At 48.5% G+C, this 16968-nt stretch overlaps 4 protein-coding genes across 4 annotated transcripts; 2 read left to right on the top strand and 2 right to left on the bottom strand.

Annotated features, from left to right (window-relative positions):
• Positions 1 to 871: 871 nt before the first annotated feature.
• On the top strand, positions 872 to 5532 carry H6S33_012705 (uncharacterized protein; the record flags this gene model as incomplete). The annotated part of the gene is made up of 6 exons (XM_044844085.1): positions 872 to 1332; positions 1395 to 1507; positions 1571 to 1747; positions 1807 to 1831; positions 1887 to 2450; positions 2676 to 5532. 6 exons carry the CDS (start codon positions 872 to 874, stop codon positions 5530 to 5532), a joined length of 4197 nt encoding a protein of 1398 aa, XP_044695354.1.
• A 1486-nt stretch (positions 5533 to 7018) lies between these two features.
• Positions 7019 to 8576, bottom strand: H6S33_012704 (uncharacterized protein; the record flags this gene model as incomplete). The annotated part of the gene is made up of 3 exons (XM_044844084.1): positions 7019 to 7165; positions 7239 to 7454; positions 7530 to 8576. The coding sequence occupies 3 exons, from the start codon at positions 8574 to 8576 to the stop codon at positions 7019 to 7021; spliced, it is 1410 nt and encodes a 469-aa protein (XP_044695353.1).
• Positions 8577 to 10263: 1687 nt separating this feature from the next.
• Positions 10264 to 11238, top strand: H6S33_012703 (uncharacterized protein; the record flags this gene model as incomplete). The annotated part of the gene is made up of 1 exon (XM_044844083.1): positions 10264 to 11238. The coding sequence occupies one exon, from the start codon at positions 10264 to 10266 to the stop codon at positions 11236 to 11238; it is 975 nt and encodes a 324-aa protein (XP_044695352.1).
• Positions 11239 to 13050: 1812 nt separating this feature from the next.
• On the bottom strand, positions 13051 to 13967 carry H6S33_012702 (uncharacterized protein; the record flags this gene model as incomplete). Its single annotated transcript, XM_044844082.1, has 2 exons — positions 13051 to 13808; positions 13862 to 13967. The coding sequence occupies 2 exons, from the start codon at positions 13965 to 13967 to the stop codon at positions 13051 to 13053; spliced, it is 864 nt and encodes a 287-aa protein (XP_044695351.1).
• Between the last annotated feature and the right edge of the window lie 3001 nt (positions 13968 to 16968).

Raw genomic sequence — 16968 nt, 5'->3', positions numbered from 1 at the left:
GTTGGACATTCTGTCTAGTAGTTATGAATATCAAAGGAAATCTGAATACCGAATAACGACCGGCAGTTAAGACTGAAAAGCTTTTTGTGACTATTTCTAGTTTCTAGAACTAAATCATCCCAACTGGCATCAGCGATGGTCGAGCATTCACATTTTCCTCAACCGGGCTTTACCCGAAAAAATCACACCCTTACCCGAAAAAGTCACCCTCAACCAACCTTAATTACCTCTAATGGTTCATATGAACGGAAAGACTGAGTCCGCTACATATGGAATGGCCACAATGGTTTAGATGCGGGAAAGTCGGATGTGATATAATACTAGTAACCTGCATCAGAAGTATACAGTAGTGAACCCGAGAATTGATATTGTTGAAAGAATATAGCTAATGATTTCTAGACCGGTAACTCAGTCGTGTATGCTACCCATTCACGAACAACGAAACCCATTGAGTAATATCCGTGGATAGGTAGCGTCCGTGCTTGGGCGAGAGCACTGACAACCTTTCTTATACGGCACACTTGGTATTCCTGAGGGGAGTGCTTCCTTGGCGTTGCAGAGCGTGACGTAGGTGACACCTACGGTAACACCAAAACCCGGCGTAACCATTGTTAAATAAGCAACATCTTGTGTAATCTCTCTTTCCGCGATTAGGAAGCTGCACGTAGGGGATGGGCAAGAGACAAGGACTCAAGTAGACCGAGACGATTGAGGATAGGTCATCCTGTCTCTGACCTGTATTGTTTGTGATAGAGACGAACCAGAATACAAGAACAGCCAGGAACGTAGGTAACTGGTTGGAATCCTGATAATAAAAGCGGGGTCAGTGCGATCGTTCTCTGCTACTCAACCCGCACCCATCCATACAAACATGAGTGAGAACTCCAGACTTACTATCAACATGAGGGACAACTCGGAATCCACGACAATGGAAAGAATAAACTATGCAATCAAGCTCACGAGCACCTTGATCTCGGTGGTAAACGAGTTCCTATGGGGGATCAATGAAGTTCCCGATGGCCTGAGGAATTTTTTAGAACAATTTCAATCGCTCGGCAAGGTTCTTTCCGGCTTCCGAAATGAATGTCCGGGGGATCAAGAATTCCGTTTATTGGTATTTCAGAAACTCAATGTGCAGAACGGGCCCCTGGTCGAATGCGTCGCTGAGCTAAACCAACTTCACTTGAGAATCAAATCCGATAAGGGCGAAGAAGAAAGCCCAGCACGCCTAGGCTGGCTATTGGATGAGAATCAGCTCTTGCAATATACCTTACGAATCGAGAAGCACAAGAATATTCTTGCTTTGGCGTCACAGTTGATGAAGGATCAGTCGTAAGTGGACTTCAACTGGGCTGGGCTGGGCTTGCTTCTGCTTTGGCTAATCTACGTGGAAGGAAATTGTCGGAGATCATGGCGGAAAGTTACATACAGGATACAAGTAGGGAAAAGGGAAAACCCCAATCCGAACCACCTACCGATAGCTCGAATATAGCCAGCGTTGAAAGCAGTAAGTGTAGAAGGGTCATGACTCGGGTAGTAATAACGATAAGCTGATATCCACGGCTCTTAGTGAAGAGACGGAAATCGGATCTCGGATGGCTCTTTCCTAGAGACTTTGAGAGCAGGTACCTGGGTATTCAGGAGCGCAGGATAAAGGGTACAGGAGAGTGGTTGCTGAAATGCCCAAGCTTTAAAAACTGGACGAATCGCAGTCCGGGCCACACCGTTCTCTGGGGTTGTGCAAAGCGTAATGCCTCCCGGAAGTCCTTACTTGGGGATGTATGCTAACGGGCATGGCTGTAATAGCTGGTGCTGGCAAAACCTTTATCAGGTATAAGCTCAATTCGCGAACTTCGCTACAATATATCTGATTCTCTTAAACGCAGCTCGAAGGTTATCGACCACGTCAAATCTCAAGCGCCTATATACAACTCTGCTGTGGGCTATTACTTCTTCGATCGCATGGAACAAGATGAAGTTTCGCACAAGGATATTCTTTCTAGCTTGATTGTGCAACTGGCTCTTCAGGCACGATATTTCTCGGTTGTATCTCACACCCTCTCCTCAAGGCTTGGTGACTACCAGCAACCAAAACCCAGTCCAGAGAAGTTATTTACCAATCTCATCGAAACATCGAAGTCCTTCGATCAAGTATTCTTTGTCTTTGATGGAGTGGACGAGTACAATCAACATGAGGAATTTCTGCTTGAATTTGTTCAAAATCTGGCGGTGGTGAAAATGAGTCTCTTCGTGACTAGTAATTCACCACCGATAAATCTTCATTCATCTCTTCACGCGATAGCGAGGATAGATCTGTCCGCAAGAGCAGAGGATATCAAAATGTCTATCGAAAAGTGGATTGACAACTCCCAGCAATTCCGGCTTCGTCTTGAAACAGGAAAGTGCCAGGATAGGTTTATTAGGGAGATGACCACTTGTGCAAATGGGATGTAAGTATTCAGTTCCGTTTAAATATGTGAGCATTGGCGTACCAGTGCGTGCATACCGTGGTGCCATTCATTCCTGTCACGTAGTTACATATGGGTTAGGACCCGACTTGTTCTGCGTCATGCGTTACACTGAAGCTACCCGTTACAAGGCCGAATAACTATCGTTGCACGTTTATATCTGGCCGCGGACTTAACTAAGGTGTATCTGTTTGCTAACATTGCAAGGCTCTTATCTGTTGATCTTGGGATGAGAGCCGTCATCCAGCAACCAACGGTCAAATGCATTTTCAGCTTGATCGAGCAACTTAAGTCTTTCGCAAGGGAAGAAGCACCGTTCTCTTCATTCTATGCCCAGTGCATCGGCAACATCCGCCGCCAAGACACTGCCTGTTCCAAGATGGCGGTGAAGATTCTTTCCTGGCTGGTAAAGGCCCAGCAGACCTTGACAGTCAATGAACTGCGCGAAGCGATTTCAGTCGAGCCCAAGAGCTACAAGCTGGAAGATTCGGATTTACCAGATACAGTCACAATGGTGAACATCTGTGCTGGCCTAATTACGATCGACCAGAGCAGTGGAGTTGTTCGCCTTATACATGATACCGCCCGACAATATCTTCTGAGATGTTCCGTGATCCCCTTGGATTTTGATTATCAAATGGCAATGGCGTGCCTGACCTACCTCTCATTCGACGTCTCCCCGGATCGTTTTCCATTCCAGCGAGTCCCAGAGCAAGAACGTCCGTTCTTCAAGTATGCGGCGAGAAACTTGTCGTTTCATATCAATCTCTGCGATGAGTCTTTGACAACAAAGGCGTTTCTAAGGTTCATCAAAAGCCCCCGCCAAGCCGCTTTGTATCTGGAAACACACAGAGATGATTGGTGTTCCGAGATGGACAACTCTCCGCTGGTGGTCGCTGCTCAGGTGGGCCATCTAGCCGCAGTCCGTATGCTCATTGCAGCGAGAAAACATGCTGTTCACATCGGCGGGCCTCATCGCACTGCGCTTCATGAGGCAGTAATAGGACACCACTACGAGACCGTCAAGCTACTTCTCCAGGAACTGCGCGATGGGGGTCTTGCAGAAGAATGGGACTTTGAGGGAGCCTCGGAGCGGGATGATAGTGGCAAAACGGTACTTCATTGGGCTGCACGGAAAGGATTTAAAGATATTGTTGAGCTTCTGGTGCGTGTGGAGAACAAAGTCAACATCATGGATCATGGCCTCGGCCAGCAGACCGCACTACATGAGGCCGCGCGTGGAGGCCATGAAGAGCTGGTAAAGATGTTTCTGGAGAAAGGTATACCGCTCTGGGATAGAGAGGAGTGTGGGAGAACAGCCCTCCACGAAGCGGCAGGAGCGGGTCATATCGCAATTGTGAAGCTATTACTCAAATACTCTGGTGCTTTACCGGCTGCAAAGCTAGAACCGTACTCGAGCCCAGTGACGATTACTGAAAGAGGGCTTAACTGGGTGAACAGACGGGATGCCCGTCTCAGGAATGGTGTGTCGGCTCAAGATAAGCAATTCAGGACACCTCTGCACCTAGCGGCATTGGGATGCCACACAGAGATTTTCCAGCTACTCTTGGGGGAAGGTGCGGATGTATCTGCAGAGGATGCACTCGGCGAGTCGGTGCTCCACCAAGCAGCGCGTGGAGGAAGCAAACGCATTGTAGAGTTACTTGTTCAAGTTGGTGCTGATATTGGAGCCACGAACCACGCGGGGGTGACGATACTCCATCGAGCGGCTACTCGGGGCTATACAGACATCGTGCAGATCCTTCTGGACAATGCGGTAGATACCTCCCCGCGGATATCCGGCCGCACAGCGCTAAAACTGGCGATAGAGGGAGGATATGAGGAGACGGCGCGTCTACTTCTCGATAATACCCCCGAAGGTCTTACTTCGGACGAAGTTAATAGCATGCTAAATCTCGTTTCGGAACATGGCTACGCTGAAGTAGTAAAGCTGCTTCTCGACTTGGGCGCAAATGACATCAATGCGGCGCTCTACAAAGCAGCAACTGGAGGTCACCTGGATACTGTCAAGCTACTTCTGGGCGCCGGTTCAGATATTTTCTCACGCCATAGAGACAATGAGACCGTGCTCCACACTGCAGCCTATAATGGCCATGTCGATATTGTTAAGCTACTTCTTGAGAACGGTGCGGATATTCGTGCTCGGTCATGTCGAAATCAGACTCCACTGCACATGGCTGCAAGCTGTCATAAGCATTGGGGTGACCACAAAGGAAATAAAGAAATTGTTCAACTTCTCCTTGAGGCCAGCGCAGATGTTAATGCAAAAAACACAAGTGGGGAGACAGCCCTCATCCTAACAGCAAGGTTGGGGGCGTTAGAGGATGTGCGACTTCTCATTGTACATGGCGCAGACGTCTTTGCCCATGATGCAAGCGGTCAAACAGCACTCCACAATGCAGCGTATGCGGGTAAGGCAGACATTATAAAGTTACTTCTTGATCGTGGCGCCAGTATATCTGCACGAAACAGCCAGCAGAAAACGGCACTCTCGCTGGCGGCAGAAAGCTGCAGGGTCGGTATTGTAAGGCAGCTTCTCGAGAGTGGGGCGGATTTGACGGAATCCGATGCGAGTAACCGGACGCCCCTGCTTCTCGCGGCCGGCCGTTCGTATGGCAGCGAGGTTGTTCGTTTACTTATAGACAGCGGCGGAGATATCAACGAGAGGGATGCGGAAGGCCGGACAGCATACTTTGTAGCGGTAGAGGGCGGGTGCTCTAACGTTGTGGAAGTACTTCTTAAAAGTGGTGCAAGTATATCGCAAAGAGATAAGGGAGGTAAAACGGCGTTATTTGTTGCAAGCAGGGAAGGAGACGTCGAGGTTGTCCGAGTCCTTTTGGAAAATGGCGCCGATGTCTCAGAGACCAATGCAGATGGTGAAACGGCGCTATTCATGACATGGAAATGGGAGGTGTTTAACCTTCTGGTCGAAAAAGGCGCGGACAGGTATCATAGGAATCGACACGGTAAAATGGCGGACGTTCCCGAGAGATTTGACGACGATGATGGATATTCACCACCATGCTCTATATATGGATGGTAGAATGCCTGAAGTATGATGTATGTATGACACGAACTGCCTTCAATACCGAGGAGAGCTACGTCTCTGACGCAAGTAGGTCTATATGTATTAAGATGGAGATATCGGGTTGTGGCGTTTCAGAGCCAGACGGGAACGCGAGATATCTATTACAGGAAGGCAGGTTGGCATGCATAATGGCCTAGGTGGGCCAGTTCAAGTTGGGCTTCCGCTGTTTCTTGGGTTTTTTAAACTCAGACATTGAGTCTAGTGGTCTTTGCAAAGCTCCCGGGCTCCCAGCTCGGCTTAACATAATCAATTCCATTTTCATGTTTAAAAAAGTCTAAATGGGATCTGATGCTTCCACGTCCAAAGAACAATTCTTTTCTTGTTCCAGCACCTTCCTATCTCGATCTGCCACTAGAACAAACTGGTCATAGCGAATTGCGCCCTTTAATATGAAGAATATTCATTAAAACCCTAATGGGTAAAGTTCCGCCGTCACTTTCGGTTTCAAGCGGGTGGTATAGCTGAACCCTAACCCTGATATCTTCACGCCTCAATAAGCTATCCATGGCTTCCGAGTCATCCGGAGATCATTTCCGTTGTCCAGCTTATGGAGAATTAGTGAGATAGGGTTAGTGATCAAATTAATAAAATTAACTATATAAAATAAAAAGCAGTATAAAGAGTGCACGCAGAACTGCAACCTTACCGCATTAGACTGATAGAAAATGAGCGAAGAGAAGGAGCAAATAAGACATACTGGAAACAGCAGGTACAGAACCGAGGTCAAGACAGTGGCCAACTGACCGAAGTGGTTGACGAGTCTAACATTCCAGACGTTACGAAGCTGTGGTTCTAGTATTGTGGTACAGTAGCGAACAGCCAAAATCGACTGTTTCTTTTTCCGCTAGGCTTAGTAATAAGCGACGGCGGTTGCAAATCGTTAACACAGCAAACAGGTTTCTACCTACACCTGCAATCATTAAATATCACTCGATTCTGTCCTTTTGGATTATTTTCAGTTTCTCCCCCAACCCGGCACCACACAAAATACCAAGACTTATGGAGCTAGCTCCTACCAATTGCAAAGGTGATTTGGTGTCTCTCATAAGAACCTTTAGTACTATGATTATTCAAAAGGATTCATAGTTTTGCTCATTGTGGTAAAGTTGCAGATCGATCACTAGCCTGCTGGTAATTGTTGTCGTCATGGTCGGGTTTGACAGTCTGGTATTACATATATCTACCGTCTCGACCTATCCCGAACTACATGATGCATCAAGACCAGCCCAATTCTGATAACGCGGTCTGTCTCCTAAGGAAGCATAATAGCTTTGAATCAGGCACAGCGATTGCAGTTCTCCACCCGCCAAGAGGTTTCGTATCCTCAACAAATCAAAGCCATGTTCCGCAAACTACAGCTCTCGTAACTATCAACACACCCGATCTTGCAGCATCTAATCCACAAATCTATCTTTATTCAGCGCTTGCAAGTCCATCTCCTCTACATCAACAGCCCCGTCTTGAACATGTCTTCCTCCACCCACGCTGGCTCAAAAGCCCCCGTCCACCTTCCCCTACCCAGCACTCTGAGACCAATTGTCTCCCTGAGGTCACTCAACACCACCTTTTGCTCCCCCGGCCTTGACGACTGTGCACCCGTCAGTATCAGTACGTGACATCCATGCTTGGCCGTTACAGGTGCTAGCGGAACCCATCTCCACGACAGCCTCCCCCGAGACCACTGTCCAGTGCTCGATCTTTCCCTTATCGCCGAGCTGGTCCATCAGCGCCTCTAACATCGGAGATCTGAGGTCTGTGGAGCCGTCAGAAGGCAGCGCCTCATCAAAGCGGTCAAATGTGTAGATGCTCTCGGGGAGAATGCTAAGATACAGATTACGGAGGTTGCTGAAGAGCGGAGGGTCGGAGCTGGAGGGTGCCTGGGTGAGTTGTCAGCGTTATGGGTCTATAGAACACCATGGATCGACCTGAAATTAAGCAGAACGTTTACATACGCATTCACCCATGTGCACTGCTATCCTCAGATCCTCAATGCCGGGGCAGCCCGCAGCCAGCATCTTCAGATGGTGGTTCCCCCAGCCGCTGAACGGTGGCCACATCAACTGCCGGAGCCTCTGACTGCTCGTCATTTCCTCCCCCGTAACGACACTCACGGCCTTCACACCTCGGCAGTTCGTCCCCAGCTCATCGATCACCTGAAACATCCCCGACACAAACCCAAAGTGCCCGAGGTGGACTATATGTACCTCCCTAAGCTCCCCGCCGCACAGCCTCAGCACCTGTACTATATCCTGGACGTGCATGCCTATGCTCAATTTGCTCAGGCCCCGCAGCCCGCCCCCCGCCTCTAGTTCCATCGCAACACCGCGTCCCCCATGCACAGTGCCGGCATCAGATACGAGCTGCAGCGTCTCCAGCCTTCCAAAAGCCACTGTACCGAGCAGCCCCGCGATAGTCAGCTCATTAAAGTCCAGCAGCCACAATGCGCGTAGTGAGGGAAGGGCCGGGAGCCCCGTGTGCGATATCCCCACCGTGGTATAGGCCATATGCAGCTCCTGGAGGGTAGCAGCGCTGGAAGCCAAGATGCTGTGAAGGGCCGCGGGCTCGGCGTTCACGTTATAGAGCGTGAGCTTCTCGAGCGCCCAGCGGCGCTGCGGGGAAAGGGTGGGCGAGAGCAGCGCGCATGTGTACCGGCAGGTGAGCGATCTGAGGGGGAGTGCCGCTATGGCGGCTGCGAGGCCTGTTACGCAGGTCTTGGGCGTGTACACGAGGGTGTGGATGGAGGTGAGAGCCCCGAACGTGGCGGTGAGGTCAAGGGTGGGGAAGGCAGAGGTGCGGCGGCCCGGGCGGGGATACTGCGAGGGGAGGACGAGGAGATGTTCGATATAGGTGTGTGGAGCATCGGGGGAGCACTTGAATGGGCCGCGGCTTCCTTTATGAGCCCGTTTGCGGCCGATATGTAACCCTAATCCTGTTGTCGCCCGCCAAGACCTCAAACGGCCTGTTGACAGTCGTTCATGTACCAAAACCAGATCAGTCATGCGCCACAACGCATGACTTGACTGTGGATATCATGCTTGGTCACTTTAATTCGGCAGTATGTAACCACCGGTATGCATTTAGGACCGCACTCCTGGGGGTATGATTAAGCGTTGTTGGCTGCTCTCTGTATTCTTCTTGTTCGATCTTTCTCAACGGACCAAGACGAAATGTAGGTACATGTATATAGCCAAGAGTGATAACTATGAGGATGTATGATGATGAATGATCCAAGTAAAGAGGGAACGACCCAACGGAATACTACACTAAACTTGTCCTCCACGTAGCTGCTCAAGCATGTGGTAGGCTCCACAGCATGGGGTATGGCCTATAATCTCACGCCTACATTCAAGAGTTAAACGAAAGTCTTAGTTATCAGAATTCAATGTTGTGTGGGGATTCGATCGTACTCCGGATTAACCATGCATACTACCCCCAGGGGAGTGGAGTACGTCAATAGGGTGCGTGGGGCCGGACTGGACGAGCACCTCCGACACTGTGGCTTGGTTGACCGCGGCAAGGAAAAGGGATAAAGAGCAATTAAATGCGCAGGTAGCTTAGATAGCGATACACTCCAGTCCATAGTCTAAGTATAGCAACCCTTGGCAGTTGCAATATTGGTGATCACAACGTCTTCACCGGACATCACTCGCATACGACTGCGAGTGGAGTGACAGCAGTCTCTACCACCGGAAGGAAATGAATCCGTGAATGCATCCCCAGATTTTGTTGGCGCTATGCATCGGTAATGTGCTGTAGTATTGCGCTTATTTCGGCAATGGATGTGTTCTTGTATCGAAAGTGCACCAGCAATGCTTCTGGTAATGCACCTGGCAATGAACCGGCAATGTATTTGGAATGCGTTACATAACACCGAATTTGTGACTCGACTTAAAAAGGGACCGAACCTGTGAACGCCTGGTCCTTATCCTTATCTTACACTTCGCAATATGATGAGCCATAAGATTTGTTACATCTTTGGATGATGCATCCGAAAAAGCATCCGGAACTCTGATTTATTCCCAACAATGAACGAACATATCACTGATCAAGTAAATGCATGCAACAACTGGTTCGTTGGCCTAAAGCCTCGGCAGTCAATGAGTCCATGGATCGATTTCCACCACCATGGGATTTCAGAAATGCACCATTTGATGCATTCACCCCCGTAGTACACATATAGAGGGTCCCTAAGTCTATCTTGGTCCACTTTTCGTTTGCCTGACCGTGCATTTTAATTTGATTCTCGACCGCATGCACGGATAATTAGTATACGGCCATTTCGTGTTTGTGGTGCGGGGGGGTTCGTTGGTTGGATGCCTGAATATGTTCATGAACCCCGCCCAGCTGCTGGCACTGTACCGCAAGCACTCGAACATCGTTATCCCTTAGTCTGGCAATGCTGACCACCCTATAATAGAGGAATGAAATTTGTATGGGAGATCTATTATTTGATAAAGAGAGATAACAAGATCTGTTAGTAAAGCCACACAAGAATTTGCTTTTTCTAGGGGGGTCAGCATTTTTTGCCAGACGAAGGGATAAAGTAGATATATATATATCACAGCAGCAGCCCATATGTTCCCCCACAAAGATCTATATCTATTATATATATTCCGCTCTCCGCACCCAAAGCTATAAACAAAAACCACACCCAATACCACCCCCCCCCCCCCCGCCCGGCAGTCCATGGCCTCAAGCAATATGTACAGTCTGGAACCCATCCCCGGCGCCGGGCTCGGCATGGTCGCCACAGTCTTCATCCCCCGCGGTACCCAGATCCTCGCTGAGCCACCGCTCTTCACCCTCTCCGCCGACTTCTCCAACCCCACACAGCTCACCGCCGCCATCGAGGCAAAGGTACGCGCCCTCTCCTCCGATACCCAGAGAACGGCCTTCTTCGCCCTCCACAATAACTACGCCACTGACCGCGCCATCTCCGCCGCCGCCGGCATCGTCAAGACCAACGCCCACCCCCTCGGCGTCGGTGCCCGCGAGTGCGGCCTCTTCCCGGAATGCTCGCGCTTCAACCACAGCTGCGCCTCAAACTCGAGCTACACGTGGATCGCCGCCACCGGGAAGGAGACCATCTTTGCCGGCAAGGACATCCCCGCGGGCCAACAGATCACCGTCAACTACCTCGACGAGCACAGCCTCCTCCAGAAGCGGAGTGACCGGCGCGCGGCGATACTCGCCCTCTTCCGCTTCGGGTGCGGCTGCGACGTGTGCGCCGGGACGCCCGCGGAGGTCGCCGCGAGTGATGCCCGGCGCGTGGAGATTGCGCGGCTGGATCGGCTGATTGGCGGCGGCGGGATGCTGGTCATGGTCAGTCCGGCGAGGTGTCTGGACAGCTGCAAGCAGATCCTGCAGCTGTACATGGACGAGGGAATGAATGATGATGCGCTGTTCAAGACGTACAACGATGCCTTTCAGATCTGCGTGATGCATGGGGACCTGGCGAGGGCGAGCGCGTTTGCGGCATTGGCGGTGACGTGCACGGGGGCGGGGGGGCCGTCGTTGGAGAGTGTGCGGCCGTATGTGGAGCATCCGGAGAGACATGCGTATGCGGGCATGTCGCAGAAGTGGAGGACGGAGCGGAGGAAGTTTAGAGGCCTGGATCAGAATGGGTTTGAGAAGTGGTTGTGGAAGAGGGCAGACTGGTGATCATCTGTGGTGGACCTGATCTGGTTTGTGTATATTATATACATTATATGTGCCTCTCATTGCGAGTTTGAGATGTCGCATTGGCTGATATTGTATCGGCCTGGTTTGACTGGGCTGGGTTGTTTCGCGGTGCGCAATAATTGATATATCATTGATATCAATATGCATGACTTTATTTTGAATCACAACCACGTTATATCCTAGATTGTCCTTTCTCATAAACCCATTTATTGACCTTGAAAATGATAGAAATGATATTGCTTGATTGAAAGTACGCTGCTAATCCCAAGCTGAACAGGACGACTAGACATGAGACTAGATAGGAAGTGCAGACAAAGGAGATAAAGGAAATACCCTATCAAAGTGGTCCGCTGAATTACATATCCGCTGCATAACGGGTTCGTTGCATGAAAGGAAAGTACAAGAGTTTCTCGACCGTATTCCATCAGAACAGTCTAAAACTATATCCCAAAGAGAAATTGCTTGTGCAAAAACATCCATCGGGGAGGGACCTGCCTGCCAGAGATATATTCCACGGATGATACTTTGCACTTGTGTGCTACTAATGATCGACTGACACCCTGCATCCCACCAACAAACCCCCCCCCCCCTTTCTTCTCACCCACCCCCTAGGAATACAGCCATCAGCACTTTCCACCGGTGTGGTACAACGATTTTGGTGCAAGTGGGATAAATCATCCCATTTTGGGGGGGGTAGGGAACGATAAAAACACTGGTTTTTTTTGACCAAAGACAAGACACCCCGCCCTCAGGACTTCTTTCGGCACAAAGCTAAGATATCGGGTCCTGTAGTTATCCTGCGAATTATCATGAACTTTTACGAAAGGACTGAAGCGTCGACCGCTTCCATCAACCACACTTTCTATTATCGAGATCGCAATAATTTAAAGTAAAATATGAGGACCTATTCTCTATTCTCAGGATGATCGGAGAGTAAGAGTGGTCTTTCTTCTTCAGCCTACGCGCACGTGTCGCATTAATGATATTGGACTACTCCAATCATTGAGTAGAAGTCCAGTTGGGTTTTTGTGGCGGCTCATTTGAGAGGTTGCTCATGACAGCCGACGGGTGAGGCGCGCTTTAAGCTCCGAATATTTAGCTATTATTTTTAGCTAATTAGAACCACCCAAGTTCTATATGAGCCGATAGTATAATATATGTTCGTGCCAGAGCTTGGCTATTGTAGATTGAGAGCTGTTTGACATGGCCTTGAGTTTCTGCTCGCCGGTCAAGACCGCGGGTGTTAGAATGGTGAGATGGCCGTGGATTTGCTGATGGGTGCCTCTAATAGCCCTTTGCATGAACCAGAAAACTCGTCGGAAATGCGTCAATCACCACTAAATTATTTCGTACAAATGTGTACTAAATGTTACTTTCTAAAGTCGTTTCTTTTATATTGTAATCTTGTACGGGCAATTGCGTCAGGAAAGTAACAGTCAGAGAAATTGCACGGCTTTACTAACGACCTCTTCAACGATATTGTGATGACTTTCGCGCCTACTACTAGTAGGGAGAAGTACTAGTGATACAGCTGAGACACGAAGTCTTGAAACTTTGATTCCTTGGACGATATGAGAGCAAATGAGACCCAAGGGGGTAAGACAGCTAGTCTCGAGATTCTCGAAGAGTTGTAAATGTTTGAAAATGCTGCGTTTTTCAGGCACCGGATGTAATACATAGTTTGGCTCATATACGATACAAGATACATAAATATCTGCAAACCAGCAACGGCGCGCAGAAACTGGTTTTGTAACAGAAACTAACAATACACGAAGCACTCGCAGACAGCCTCTATTTACTACCACCAGTGAAATAATTTGCACCATGAACCAATGCGTAAATGACCCCGACAGGTGCAGCAACAAGAGCGGCTGGAGCTAGGACGATGGGAGCAGCAATAGCCAATCCAAATTTCTCCGCAAAAGTCATGTCTGCAGGGCGTTTTAATTTCTCCAGCACTCTCTCCAGAGTTCCAGCGTCCTTGTCCTTTCCTTGCTGCTTCAAGCTCTCAAGCTTATCTTTGCCCTCAGCAGAAATCATTTTGCCGACAGTAGTCTTACCTAATTCACCGCCGGTTTTATACATCTCATCTTGCACAAGAAGGTAAACACGAGGAACCGATAATAGCGCAGTAACAATGCCAGCCGCCGCGTCAAAGTCGTCCTCAGGCAACCTTACTGTTGAATGAATACCGTCCCAATGCTCTTTTAAAATGTGGGCCTCCCTCATTTCTTGCTCGTTCTTTTTCTTGTCGGAAGACCACATTGTGGTACCTATAATGACGTTCCCCATTGCTCCTGCGCCGCACATCTGTCGAAGAATTGAGAGTGTTCTCTTCTGGCTGCCAGAGAATCGCCGCTCACTAATGTCGTGCAGGAAAATAACGCCGTGAAGCTGGCTGCCCTCAAGAGCTAGACGTAAGAGGTTCGATGTAATAGCTAAGAGTATATCGATGTTGTCCCGCACATCATCATCGAAACCGGGGGTATCAATGAGTATGACACTTCTATCATTGACATGGCAATTGTATGGTGTGACCTCCACCGTGGCTAATACACGGGTGATCAGCGGATTGTGAACATAATGAAGAGTAGGAACGTACTTGAGTTAGTGCCACCGTCCACATCTGGTTCGTTCCCAGTATCATCCTTTCCACGGAGCAACTTGATGAAGCTGCTTTTACCTGAGCCTGTCTTTCCCAGCAACATGAATACTGCGGGGGGCAAGGCTTTGTGCTCTGTGGAATACTGGTCAACAGGGGTCCTGTGTCTACGCTACATATTGATATAAAGAATGAAGATTCGGGTGTCAGGAAATATAAGGGGTGAAGATTCGGGCATCAGGAAATGTAATAGTGAGAACTACCTGAAGATGAAGTACTTGCCCTTGGGCCGTCGCAATTCTTTTCCGTTCCCATCGTTGGGGCTTATATGTGGGGACAGTCTGTAGACTTTGAACTTTGCTAAGGACGATCTCCAACTTGTGTTTTACAGCAGGAATATGTTGCGGGAGATGTGATAGAGTGAGTGAGAGTTGACATACGAGGAGCTTGGGGGAAAGATGTACTATAAATGTATATTCCTTGATCGCCCTGGAAGGAAAGAGACGGCAATTAATGTACCGGCATAGAAAAGGAACAGCAAACCGAGGGTGGGCGGCACAGGCTTGCTGATGCCTGAAGCTGGATGGTTGCCTGAAAGTGGGTGCCTGAAGCCTATTGTCTCACATCAAAGCGCCTATTGCAGCGAATGCTCCTTGCTTAGCGCATGTATTTACAGAATGCCACTTTCAGCAAATACTAGGGTCATACCTGATCTAGTGGGTTCTAGGTATTCCCCGGTTGTTACCTAGTGGTAGAGGGATACTTCAGCGTCCGGTATCGACTGTTCTGGGCCATCCCCCCTTATTTCTTCAACACCCTTCCTCAACTCCGCCGAGACTTGACGAAGAGCAAGGTCGCTCCTCCTTTAAAGACTTTGATTAGTCTTCATTGCCAACGCCAGTCCTTTTGTTTTCCTCCTTCTTCCTTATGGGGATAGCCTCCTTCTCAAATACAATGTGGCCTCTTGGCTGTCTCCTCTCTGGGTTGAACTCCTACTCAGATCACCGCTACACTATGTGTCCAAACCTCTCTCTTGAGCCTTCTCCTCACCGAAGAGCTCCACCTCTTTTCTCTCCTGTGGGTAACAAACCTTTACCAAGGGGACGAGTAGCGAGTATTCCGCAGGGTACGAAAGGGGTAGTAGAGATCGATGTGGAAGCCTGCAGTAGGGGTCCTAAGGGACTCTAGCGTTGGTAAGGGTCAACGGGACGAGGGAAGCAGCGGCTCGATGGTCTTCTTGAGTAAAGAAGAGGAAATAATATTGTATAGTAATAGACAGCGTAGGTACCGAAGTCGTTACGTAGCAAAAAAAGAAGAGAAAAAGAACAAGAAACGAGGGCGAGCCCTCCTTATACCCAAGCAAATCCCTGTGATGACAAATCCAAAGTAACTTATATACTTACAACCCACAGAACCCGATGGAACCCAATAAAACCTTTCTGACTAATCCAACTTCTCGTAACCCAGTATATTCACTCATCGATCCATGAAACCTTTACCAGAAACGCGAATATAATGCAGTCTATGAGAATGTGAAAAGTAGTAAACATGGCAGTTTCTCCCGTCTCAAGAACTGAACCGAGCCTCGGCTAAGTTCGGCTAATCTCTTTCTACCGGTTGGGTGGCGGCTCAATTCTTGACGCCAGCTCAGCCCAACAGGAAGGAGTTCTCTTTCAATATTACACTGTATTCGATCGTGGACCCAGCAGTACCTCGGGCAGTACAGTTACATCAGCTATTTGGTAACACTTTTACCTTTTCCTTTGTTGTTTTTCGATTTGTGGGATTCAGGGGAAATTTCTTGTCATCTGCTGTGTAAGAAGATTTGCGGTTGGTATCAGACCATAATTACTATGACAAGGAGCTGGGCGGGGGATGGGAGGGATTTTGTTCACGCCACAGGTCTTTACCTCTATGCGATATTCATGTATTCAGAATTAATTCAATCTATGAAAACAAAAAAAAAAAAAAAAAATCGACTGTTCTGTGCCCTTTTCGGGCTACAACTGGATGTTGAGAGCAATAGCGAACACTGAAATATTGGTTGCCATAGCAGACAGATACCAGAAACCTTATACCTTCAACAACAGCTGCTTTCGACAACGAACACAAGATGGAGTCTCCGCATTTGATCTATGCGTTTACTGCCGCTACTATAGGAGCTGTTACTCATATGTCTCATCATTTGGAAGCGGGCAATCATGGAAAATAATGAACAAAAGACCGTTATAGAGCCCCTGTAAGGGTGCCACTTATATTGCGTACTCGCATTTACCTGACCAATCCAGAGGCCTTGTCAATAAAAAAACAAACCCATATTGACCTGGTCAATCCATTTCATGGATCGATTAGTTAATACACTGGGTTACGAGGAGTTGGATTAGTCAGAAAGGTTCTATTGAGTTCTATCGGGTTCTGTCATTTGTAAGTGTGTAAGTCACTTTGGATTTATCATCGCTGGGATTTCCTTGGGTATATTAGAAGGTTTCGTCCTCGCCTCTGTTCTCTTTCTCTTCTTTCTTTTGATACGCAATATCTTCTGTACCTACACTGTCTATTACTATATAATATTTTTTCCTCTTCTTTACTCAAGAAGACCACCATGCTGCTGCTTGCCTTGTCCGTTGACCCTTACCAATGCTAGAGTACCTCAGGACCCATGTTGCATGCTTGTAACGGCAGCTAGGCGGGTTGGCTATGTGAGTTGTCTGGGTATAAGGGAGAAGGATTATGTAGTGTGGTTGGGTTTAGCGAAGCGGGTTTCTATTATGTTCTTTTTGTTTCTGTTACGCGAGGGTATGAGTCAGCATTGGGATAGGGTATGGATATATAAGGGGGGCGTTGTCTCGTGATTTCTTATTTCTCTTTCTTTCTCTTTTCTCTTTATGCAACCTCTGTATTCTACTTGCTCGCTAAGGCTCGCAAAGAACTCCCTGATAACAAACCTCGCTTTAAAAACATTTTATTTTTTATTCCCCTCGGTTTACCCTGGTATACCATACCAGGCTGAGCCACTTTGTCCCCGATCGTACGGTCGCGTGTTGTTGTTCCAAGCGAAAGAAACACCAAGAAAACTGGCTTCTAGCGAAGAATTCTCCAGCCTTGAC

Source organism: Morchella sextelata (assembly GCF_020137385.1).
Source record: "Morchella sextelata strain SCLS chromosome Unknown scls_8, whole genome shotgun sequence".
Lineage (NCBI taxonomy): Eukaryota > Fungi > Ascomycota > Pezizomycetes > Pezizales > Morchellaceae > Morchella > Morchella sextelata.
This window is presented reverse-complemented; position numbering and strand designations above follow the sequence as displayed.